General features: G+C 57.6%; 1 protein-coding gene across 2 annotated transcripts in view; it reads right to left on the reverse strand.

Annotated features, from left to right (window-relative positions):
* The window catches only part of BCAR1 (BCAR1 scaffold protein, Cas family member), a 37,676-nt gene extending 30,652 nt beyond the window's left edge, over window positions 1-7,024 (reverse strand). The window contains exon 1 of one of the 2 annotated variants that reach the window (XM_024556069.3): window positions 6,844-7,024. In XM_024556069.3, the coding sequence (XP_024411837.2) occupies window positions 6,844-6,855 (12 nt within the window). In that variant the 5' untranslated portion in view covers window positions 6,856-7,024. Of the gene's footprint in view, window positions 1-4,158; window positions 4,294-6,843 lie in introns of those variants that run through there. The other variant, XM_071220074.1, reaches the window with a different exon arrangement.
* Between the last annotated feature and the right edge of the window lie 3,784 nt (window positions 7,025-10,808).

Consider the following 10,808-nt stretch of genomic DNA (forward strand, 5'->3'; position numbering starts at 1 on the left):
TGTGCATCTGTTAAGGGTGACCACCACCAGCAGCCCTGCCCATCACCAGGTCACCAGACTGAAGGCACGTGCAGGCTGCACAGTGCGCAGCCGCACCCTGGTGTCCGCAGCACACCCCTGCCCCTCCCCATCATCACATGCCAGCCTCACCCTGCCAGGAACGGTGCGGGAGGGGGGGGGGTGCTCTGCACTCAACCCTCCCTGCTCTCCCAGCCCCTGCTCAGGTGCCCTGAGCTTCCCCAACACAGGAGGCTCTGGGTAAGCAGAGCCCTGGCCCCTGCAGATCAGGCCAACTGGGGCGTTGGGCGTGGGGAGTGGCTAGTTGTGGGCTCTGTTGCATGATTACAGTGTGCTGGTCATTCCCTGGGCACCTATTCACTACTAGGATACGGCTGCCTGGAAGCCAGGTTTCTGGGAACTGACACTCCAGGGTGTGTGCTGGGGGGCGGGCGGCAAACACAAACTGGTGAGCGTCTGAGGGGTCAGGGACCTGGAGGAGAGCAGAGGGATAGCAGCCAGGGCTACGTTATACAAGGTGCCTGGTGGGGGGCTCTCTGCGGAGGTGGCATTTGAGCAGATGTGTGAATCTCTTGCTAAGACTTATTATGCAGAAAAAGTAACAGCAAAGACTTGTAAAAATAGCACAGGCTGCCAACTCCCTCAGTGTGAAGAGCAGAGCCTGGGGTGTTAGGGACTCAGTGAGCAGCTTCCAAGCAATCCCCCTCCCACAAGCTGAGCTTCTTGAGAGGCGGGGTCTCCACTGGGCGGGGCCTCCCAGAGCTGAAGCAGGTGCACTCAGAGACAAAGGGTAGGGAGCCCAGGAATCTGGGGAGGGAGGAGGGATGTGGTTGGTTCCCAGGACAGCCTCCATCATCTCCTACCCCCTGCTCTTCTAGAAGCCTCTCCCCTCTAGGGTCTCTGGAGTGGAAAGGGGCCTCAGAGAAACACAGGTGACTCAAAAACCTAAGATGCTTCCCCCCATGGGCAACCTGGGAAGGGGGAGTTCAAACCCTAGATACCTGGGGGTGGGGGGGTGAACAGAAAGGTGTGTGGTCGCACCACTTTCGGGACAAGCACGTAACAGGGCAGCAAGGATTTGGTGGCACGGGCGACTCCCTGGCATGTCTCACGGGACACGTAATTGGCTATCAGGTTTTACAAAATACTGACAACATCAGTGCTCCAGGACTTAAAGATACACAGCATACAAAAACTGGAGACAGATACCCATCAGCAAGAGAATGAATAAGTACATAAGTTCATATTCATAAAAGGAACACAACTGGGACCATGGGTCAGGGAGCCAGCAACGAAAAAAAGAAAAGGAAACTGATACACACCACGTGGGTGAAAATCTCAAAACCGTGACGCTGAATGAAGGAAGCCAGACCCCAACGAGTGCATACCGTCTGCTTCCACTTACATAAAGTTCGAGAGCAGGTAACTGGAAGCCACGGTGAGGGGAATCAGAACATTGGCCACCTTCTGGGTACTTGCGGACCTTCTGAGATGATGGAGACATTCATCATCGATCGATCTCTGATCAATGATTACATGGGGTTTACATCAGTCAAAACCCACCAACTGTACACCTAACTTCCACTCATTTTACTACATGGAAAATTGACCTGGATAAAGTCTCAACTAGAAAAATAAAATGAAGCACAGAGGAAAAAGTACATGACATTAGGAATACCAAAAATAGGTATCACGATCCTAAACCCACCATGTTACCCATTTTGCCCTGGCTCCCAGGGAGCTTAAAATTAAATCTGTGTGCCTACCTTCTCCATACACTACATAGACCTGGATCTGTGGATGACCTCAGACTGTTTGTGTCTCTTACTATAATCTGCTTTAAATCCTTCTCGGAACTGGGAGGGGTTTAAATAATGTAAAATGACTGAAGGCTCTCTGAGCCTCTCATCTCCCTTAGAGAAGGGATTAATCCTAGAGCCGAAACTTGTGACCATCTCTCCCGCCAGAGCGGGCACCCATCACTACCTCTCCTGAGGTCGCTAGCATGTCCCAGCCCTTTCTCCTTTTCTTGAAGAGGAGACGCTGGCCAGCACACAGTGACTAAGAGTAAGGCGAAGAAATGATGGTTTGACGGGGAGGCAGCCGAAGTGAGCAGCTGTGATGAAGCCAGGTGGAGGCTGGGGAAGACAGTGGGCACAGAGAGGGGAGGGGACAGGCGCAGGAGCAGCGGATAGTAGGGAGCATAAACTCCCACCGGGTGGTGCGAAGTGGGGCCAGGGGGCACCACCATCACCACCTCTCGGCCTGCCTGCCTGCCTTACCTGCAGGATTGAGCCCCTCCCTTAAGGTACTGGGACCCACCTCAGGGGTGCTCTCCTTCCCGCCAAGGGCCCTGCCCACCCCTTGCTGACCAGGCTGCTGCAGACCACACCTGAGGGCAGGCCTGCAGTACCCCAGGGGTTTCTGCCACCTGCAACTGTGCACCCACTCCTGGAGGACTCAGGGCAGGGCGTCTGTCTGCCTGGCCTAGGACAGGGTGGACCAGCTGGTCGCCCCACTGAAGGCCACTCTGTCAGCAGGGTGAGGTCAAGACCTGTCCATCCAAGGCTTATCCAAGGCTCAAGAGGGAGAGGTCCTGCAGGCAGGCCAGGGCAGGGGAGGGGCCATGGCCATCCCACCTCTGAGGCCTCGGGAGCCACACGGAGCAGAAAAAACGGGGCGCTGGAGGCCGACTGTGCAGGCCGTGGAGAAGCGTGGAGCTGCAGCCCGAGTGGGTCTGGCTGCCGCACCAGCTGACGGTGGCTGGATAAAGATGACAGCCTCTACAACAGTAGCTGCTGTGGCCGGTCAGCCTCTTACTAAGAGCTTTCTGCAGCCCTTGCCAAGTTTTCACAAAACCCCGAGAGCTCGGTGCTGTTCACATCCCATAGCACAGATGAGGAAACAGGTTCACAAACTCACTCAAGGTGTAGATGACCCAGCACCGTGTGGTCTAGGGCCCTCGCCGTCAAGCCACTGAACGTCCTCCCCACCAGAAGCGGCCTCTCTGCGGGCCCCACTCAGCCTCCCCAACAAGGCTTCCAGGACAGAGGCTAAAACACCCAGCTCTCTGCACAGGGACACAGACACCTGTCTGCAGGGGCCCCTTAGTGCTCCCAGGGACACACCCTTGGCAGGCAGGCTGGGCAAGCTGGGGCCATGAGGCAGAGAGAGGAGTCACCCCAGCCTGGGTCCTACCCTGAGGGAGCCTGACAGCAACCAAATAGCCCCAACAATAAACGCGCAGTCGCAGATACAGGTCCCAGAGGACGTCTCAGGGACGATGCCCTCAGCCTGAGCACTCGAGAGTGAGCGCAAGTGACCTGCTGAGCACGGCAGCAGCGGGAGACCACCTCCTGCACAGGGAGGGCCAGGCAGAGCCAAGCCAGGTGGGAGGAGGGGAGGTGGCAGGAGGGGCATGCCGTGTGCTTCGGAGACTGAACTGAGGACTTTGGACCTGGATACTGCCTCTCCCCACTGTTCCTTTCTGAGCCCGCCTTGCCAGGCCCCAGCTGCCCTGGCCAGTGCCTCCTCGCTCCCTAGCCAGCTCTCCCCTCACAGCGCTGGCTGGAACAGAGTCATGCACAAGGGGCCCCAGGATCACTGGCGGAGGTTCGACCAGGTGCCATGCCTGGTCCTCTGGTCTCCATCGACCACTGCCGAGGCTGTACAGGGCTAGACCGACCCTGCTGCACAGCTCTGGGCAAGCTGCCTCGTCTCCCAGGGGTGCCGAAGGGGTTACAGGAACTCATGCTTGGAGAGCCGTAAGCAGAGGGTCGGTCTCTCAGCAGACTTGGCCTCTGTGGACAATTCAACAAGCCGCAACCCCCACAATTAGAGAGGCCACGCAGGATGACGCTCACTTTCTGGCTTTGGATCCTCTGTTCCCACCCCGGGGCTGTCTCTCAGTGGCCATGCGACCCTGGCAAGACACAGGTCCTCCCTGAGCCTGGGAAGCCCTGAGCCCAGCACCTCGCACGCACGTCAGTACCCTCCCTCCTTGCAAGGACCCGCCATGCAAGGAGGTCCAGCCTGGGAGCAGAGAGGGGCTGGAATGGCTGAGCCCATTTCACAGGCAGGAAATACGAAGCGGAACAGACAGCAGGGAACACCTCTCTAGGCTGGAAGCTGGATTGTTACCTGACAGTGCCAGGGGACAGCCAGCACCTTGTCGCTCCTAAACACAGATAGATCACGCCAGTGCCTGCCAGGAGTCTGAGGTAGGTGGCACAGCCCTTTCCTTTCAAATGCTTCCTGCCTATCCAGAGGCAAGAGACAGGCCCGAGGCACCAGGTGGCCATGCCCAAGAAGAAGGCAGAGGTCAGAGCTCAGTCAGGAAGAGCGTCTCCAGTGGCTGCGTGAGCCCTGCCCTCAGCTCAGGGCATAGGAAGGAGCTCTGTGCAGGGAGTCAGCAGGACCCCATGTGCCTTCCCCTTTCTGGGACCCAGACCCTGTGTGGGTTAAAGGTCAGAGAGAGACCAGCTGATCCCCGGAGGGTCCTCACGCTTTAACCTGGCCTGCCCCAATCTCTTCTCTCCCGCCATCACCTCCCTTTCCATTCTGAAGCATCTTGTAATTTCCGTGAGCCAAAGTGCCTGCGTCAGCCCCATCCAGGAAAAGACTGCCCAAATGAACGGGTGTGCTTAAAGCCCAAACGTGTCCGTGAGCACCACATGGGAAGTCACTCTTCTGGGTTCCAAGAGCAGGGCTTGAGCAGGCAGCCTGGCCTGGAAGCCTTCAAGGCGCCTCACCACTTACCAGCACATGAAAGCACTTTTCTGAAATTTCACCGCTGCTCCAGAATTGAACTTGTCCTCCCAGCCTCACCAGCTAACACACTGCCCAAGGTCTGAGGTGAGAGCCTGGGTGATCTGACAGCCCAGCCACGCAGAAGACAGATGGTGAGACCCCTACCAACCCATGCAGAACCCCCAAGGGCTAAGGCTGCAGGCAGGAGGGTGGGAAGTGATTTGGAGCTGGCAACAGTGTGGACAGACCAAGCAGACCTCGGCTGCAGGTCTCCAGAACAGGTGTCTACGACGATGCCTGTCTGCCTAGGTCACACCCGGACCCTGGCCCTCCTGCCATCCCTCTCCTGTTACAGATGGGGCCAGTGGGGCACAACGCCCAGGAAGGCAGCCCAAAGTCACGTAAGGCGAGGGGTCTGGGTGCCATCCCAGACTCCGTGTCCAGATCTCTGCTGCGACTCACTGTGGACAACCAAACCATATCAAGTGCAGACCTCCCAGACGGAGGCCCATCCAGGCTCGGATGTGGCCTGAGTCACATCCCCTATTCACTACTGCTATAGAGACCCAGGCCCCCAAGCGGTCCACCTCATCCCTCCGGCCAGTGCCCACATGGTTAGGGCAGGGCCCCAGGAAAGACCCAGAGGTTTGCAGGAAAGCAGAGCAGGAAAGAAGGACTTGGCAGGCAGGATTTTCTGGCTTCTCTCTTTCTTTCTTTCTAAAGAGGAGGCAATTATGCTCTGAACCAGAAGAAATTGGGGGGGGGAAGGGTAGTTCCCATCAGTACCGCCTGGAAGCCCTAATTTTTTCATCTAAAACTGTGCATTACCACTTCTGGAGGCGGACAGGAGTTGGGCATCTTTAATTTCGTAATAACAATGCTTTGCACTTACACAGCATCTCTCCTCCAGTAATCCCTAAGGTAGTTAATTAAGAGGCCACTTGCCCTGCCAGAAAGCCCCAACTGTCTGCTTCACCGTTAAGGATGGGGTCCCCCAGGTGAGGAGCAGTCCCAGAAACAAGGCCTGGTAGACAGACGTTCTGGCCGGCTGCCCCATCCTGTCAGAGGGAAAGGCCCCGACTCATCGGAGAAACAATGGCTGGAGGCCACAGCTTTCCAGCCTGCAGACAGTACCCCTTCTGTGAAGGGCTCTGGGTGTAGGCCCCCACCTCAGTCTGTCCCTCTGTAAAGCAGGCCGGGGCCTGCACCTGAGGTCCGGTGACTGCGGGTAGGTGGGATCACTTGCCACCTTCAGAAAGTGGGACCCAGATGCCCCCAGATGCCACTGGCCTAAGTGTGGAACCATGGCCTGGAGGGTGCACGAGCTTGCCTGCTGGGCCAAGAAGAGGGAGGGGGTGTCAGGAAAGAAGAAAAGCTCCCAAGGCTGGGAGGAAGAAAGGGAACTGGCCCTGCACCCTTAGGGGTTTAGCAGCAGAGGAAAACTTCCCGGGAAAGTGAATGCATCAGCCATTCTGGGGACCAGGCACAGACTCCACAGGGCCAAGCCGTCCTGGGGGGTTCTGGGGGACCGGTGTCTCCGGAGAGATACAGACGTGCAGCCAGGCCTGGCCATTCTGGTGAGGTCCCTGGAGCACAACAGGGCAGCTATCCCTGGGAGACGTCACAGAGCTTCCCCCCTCACCCGGCCCAGGGGCCCTGGAGTGGGGCTCCCGGAGAGCGGCAGAGACCTCTCCCCACTGGGCCTGGCCATCTTGGTGGAGAAGGGGGTCCTGGGGGACAGCACGGACTCCTGCCTGGCCCAGCTGTCTCAGGGGGTTCCCGGGAGCCAACAAAGACCCCCGCAAACCCGGCTGTCCTAGGGCTCTCCCTGAGGGGATAGCACGGACCCCATCGACCGGTCTCTCCAGGGACGGAAAGAAAGGCAGGGGCAGAGAGGTCAGCCTGAGGAAGACGCCCCCAAGCTGCCCCCACACCCCGACCCAAGAAGGCCCAGGTGGGGGCGGTGGGCAACCGTCAGCTCCAGAGCCCCCGCGACATTAGGCCTGCAGCTGGCGGTGAGGTCGCAGGCCCGGCCGGGCGGCCGACCCGGGGTCCTGGCCGGCGGTCGGTACTCACCGGCACGGACATCTTGGCCACTGCTCCCAGGACCAGGCGGGCAGCGGCACAGACCGGCTGCGGGATCCCGTCCGCTGTGCCGCTCGGAGTACCCGGCACGGGTCCCGGTGCTCTCAGAGGTCCCCGCGGGCTCCTGCGCGCTCCCGGGATCGGACAGTCCAGCAGCTCCCACCCTTGCTGCGCATGCGCCTTCTGTGCCATCCCTCCTCCCCTCTCCTCCTCCAGGCCGCATTAAAGGCGAGGACCCCGGACCCCGGCATTTTTATGTCGGCCCAACAAGGCTCCAGGGCTTGGTCTCCACCCCCTTACTCACCCTTCAAGGGCCACTTCGAATTGCACTATCTCCTGTTCGTCCACCCGGTCCTGGACCCTCACCCCCCACATTGCCCAGCCCAGGGTGCTGAGCACCCGCTCCATGCTCTCTCTGGTCCTCGTGTCTGAAGGCGATCGCACGTCAGCAGAGCAGGGCTCCTGGAAACCCGACCGCCTCAGCTGAAAGCTAAGAGACCCCGGGTAACCCCCAGATGCCGACCAGGGCTCTTCTGCCTGGTCTATGCTCCCCACACTACCCCTCCTCTAGGGATGGGGAGCTCTGGACACCCCAGGGACAGCCTGGCTCGTTGTCGGGTCACCCTGACAGTTGGAGCTGGACTGGCTTTTAGGGAGGATCCTGCTTCCGGGTAACCCCCACAGAAGGATGACCCACAGTCAGGTGTACCTGCACCAGGGTTCCTCCTTCAGACACTAGAAAACAGACACTCGCCAGCCAAGCCTCCCTTTGCCCGGGTTTAATACCCCCAATTCCTTCCGCTGTTGCCCCTCTGACATGGTGTCCAAACACACGTGCATCCTAATCCCCCCACCCCCTGCCAGGGAGACCTTGCTGTTCCAATGACACATTTAACAGACTGAGGCTCTGTGATCCCTCAGCTACTCAAAGGCAGGACCAAGGGTCTGACCACTCTGTTCTGCCACCCACCACACACGGCCTGTCCCTGCTCCTTGAGGGACCTTCCTGGGCAAAGCCTAAGGGCGGGGGGTGGGGGTGGGGGTGGGGGTGGGAGACAGTTGCTACTGTGCAGGGAGGATGAGTGAGCCCCAAGGCCAAGGTTCCAGGGGCCAGGGCAGTATCTGGGAAGGTCAGCACATCAGCCCACCCAGGGGAGGAAAGACAGAGCTGGTTCTATGAGGCTGGCACCGGTCTCAGCTCATGGGACACCTGGGGGCAGACAGAGAACTCCAGGCCCCTGGGAAATCTGTGACTCTTTTGTCTGCCAGGTGGGCATGGCCAGGAGGCCCAAGGTGATTGAACAGAGGGAGGAAGCAATGGCAGGTGGGCGTTTCCAGATACCCAGATCTGGCCCTCAGCTCCCAAACCTTAATATCTTTCACTAGTAAGTCATTCGGTGGAGTTGAGGAGGCTTTCCAGCCTTCTTCTCCAAGAGGTGGGGCTGCCTTGCTCTTTCTCCCCAGGGTCCTGGAGAGAGTCTTAACAGTGGCCACCAGCAACGAGAGGGGAAGCAGATGTGCAAGCAAGGGGGAGCCTGAGGCCTGCCACCAGGCCCAGGGTCCAATTCTTGGATCAGCGAGCCAGGGGCCCTTCCTACTCCATCTGATCAGGGTTGCCCCCACTTCACCCCCTGAGTAGGAGTTCCCAATTGTGGCACCTCAGTTTCCCCTGCCCAGGGCTTGGCAAGGGGTAGTTGGAGGGGGCAGACAAGGCCACAGGGAGCAGAGAGGGCTCTAGGCTGACAGCTGCCACCTCTTCAAAGGGTGCTCTGTGTGTGTCTGGCAGGCAGCCCTGCCCGTGCCCACCCGCCTGTGTCCAGCTGGCATGGGAGTTCCTGAGCTGGGAACAGCAGCTCAGCCTGGCGCCTGGGCTGCCAGCCACAAGCACTCGCTGTCTCGGAGGCCTCTGAGGCCACCCTGATCCCTCCCTTACTGAGCCTTCCTCACCTCCTTCTTTCTCCCCTACTTTGGCTAAATTGTTATTGCCCACTCTTTCTTTCTCCTCTCCCATCAACCCCATTTCTAGGTGCCCAGGAAAGGAAAGACCCCTTTCGTGCCCCTAGGTACCAGGGGAAATGAAAACGCAGGGGAGGGGTGCAGTGGGTGCCAGGACCTGGAAACCACCTAGTCTTTGCCTCCAGCTGCCCCCCAATATCTACTTACAGCTGCTCATTGTGGGGGTGGGTGCATCACTAACTCTCCCCTTAGCACAGAAAGAGGGATCCCTGGCCAGTCGCTCACTTACTCTAAGGCAAGGGACCCAGGGCCTTGGGTGTGGAGTTGGGGACAGGCAGAGGAGCCCTATCAGGGTACTAAGTGCCTTCCCCCGACACTACCAGGTGTCTGTGGAAGCAGGGATGCTCCTCTCTTACCAACCCCCCCCCCTCCACTTTGCCATTCCCCAACCTCATCCCCAGTGGGCAAATGATCCTGAGTGACTCACTTAGTCCTGCAGACAACAGGCTCTGGGTCCTCCCGACTAGCAGTTCACCCCAGAAGAAACAGCTGGGCTGCCTGAGCAGGCGCCAGCACCCTAGGAGGATCCTGGAGGGCTTATCAGGGCCCCAGGGAGACAGGAGTTGTGGCTTGTCCTCGCACTGGAAGGGAAGGCATCTGGACACAGGCACAGAGTAAATCTGGAGAGAGACGAGCTTCATACCTAGCTCCCTGGCCTTGCTCCTCTGGGCCTTGCTGTGTCTAGAGGGGCTGAGGTCTGGGGGGTGGTACCTTCTGCTCTAACCCCCCAGTATAACCGGAGATCTTTCTGGCAGGGGAGCCCCGGACCTAGGAGGGTGCACTGAGTCTTCGAAGGTACCCGAAGGCACTGTGTAACAATCCTGCGTTAGCACGACCCCCTGTCACCGATGATGAACCAACACCGACACGTCCTTAGTAACTGATGCCGCGCTCTGTGCAGGTTGCCTTAGCCGTCCCTTACTGTCCTGTTCCTGTTCTAAGGTCCCATCCAGGAACCCACGTCACATTTAATCATCACGTCTCCTTAGGCTCCTCTGGGCTGTGACTCTTTCTCAGACTTTCCTCGTTTTCGATAACCTTGAGGAATACTGGTCGGGGACTCACAGCCTGCCCTCCAGCTGGGTTTTGTCTGCTGTTTTTCCCATGGTTAGACTGGGGGCATGCCTTTCTCATTACATCGCATCAAGGGTACGTGGTACCAACGAGATTTATTGCTATTGATGTTGACCTCAATCACCTGGCTGAGATAGCGTTCCCCACTCGAAAGTGGCTCTTCCCGTCCCACTTTCTATGCTGTCCCTTTTTGGAGGGATTGAGGAGCTATGCTCCACCTTCTTGGGGATGCAGTATCTACATAAATTATTTGGAATTATTCTGTAATGGACATGTGCCTCTTCTTTATTTATCCAGTCATTTGTTTGTATCAGTATGAACTCATAGATGTTTATTTTACACTTTGGATTACAATCCCATACTACGTTTTCTTGCTCAGATTATTACTGCTTTTGCTATTGAGAGTTCTTTGAGCTAGTAAGTAAAATTTTTCAAGTGAAGCTAGAAATCCAGATTATTGGTTTTTTTTTTTTTAAAGGTTTTACTTATTTACTTTTAGAGAGGGGAAGGGAGGGAGAAAGAGAGGGAGATAAACATTGATGTGAGAGAGAAACATCAGTTGGTTGCCTCTCACACATGTCCCGACCAGGGACCGAACCAGCAACCCAGGCATGTACCTGACCGGGAATCAAACCAGCAACTTTTTGCTTTGCAGAACGATGCCCGATGAACTGAGCCATACCAGACAGGGTAAATCCAGATTGTTCTGTAAGTTGAAATGTTGCCTGAGTAAGCCCATTGAAATGCTTCCACAGAACAACCCCAGATAGCTCCGGGCCTGGAGTTGTCACCTGGTTGGAATCTTGCTCTGCTGCGTGCAGCTGAGCGATCTTGTGAACAAATTAACCTGCCTGGGGCCCAGTTTC

Source organism: Desmodus rotundus, chromosome 12 (genome assembly GCF_022682495.2).
Source record: "Desmodus rotundus isolate HL8 chromosome 12, HLdesRot8A.1, whole genome shotgun sequence".
Taxonomy (NCBI): Eukaryota; Metazoa; Chordata; class Mammalia; order Chiroptera; family Phyllostomidae; genus Desmodus; species Desmodus rotundus.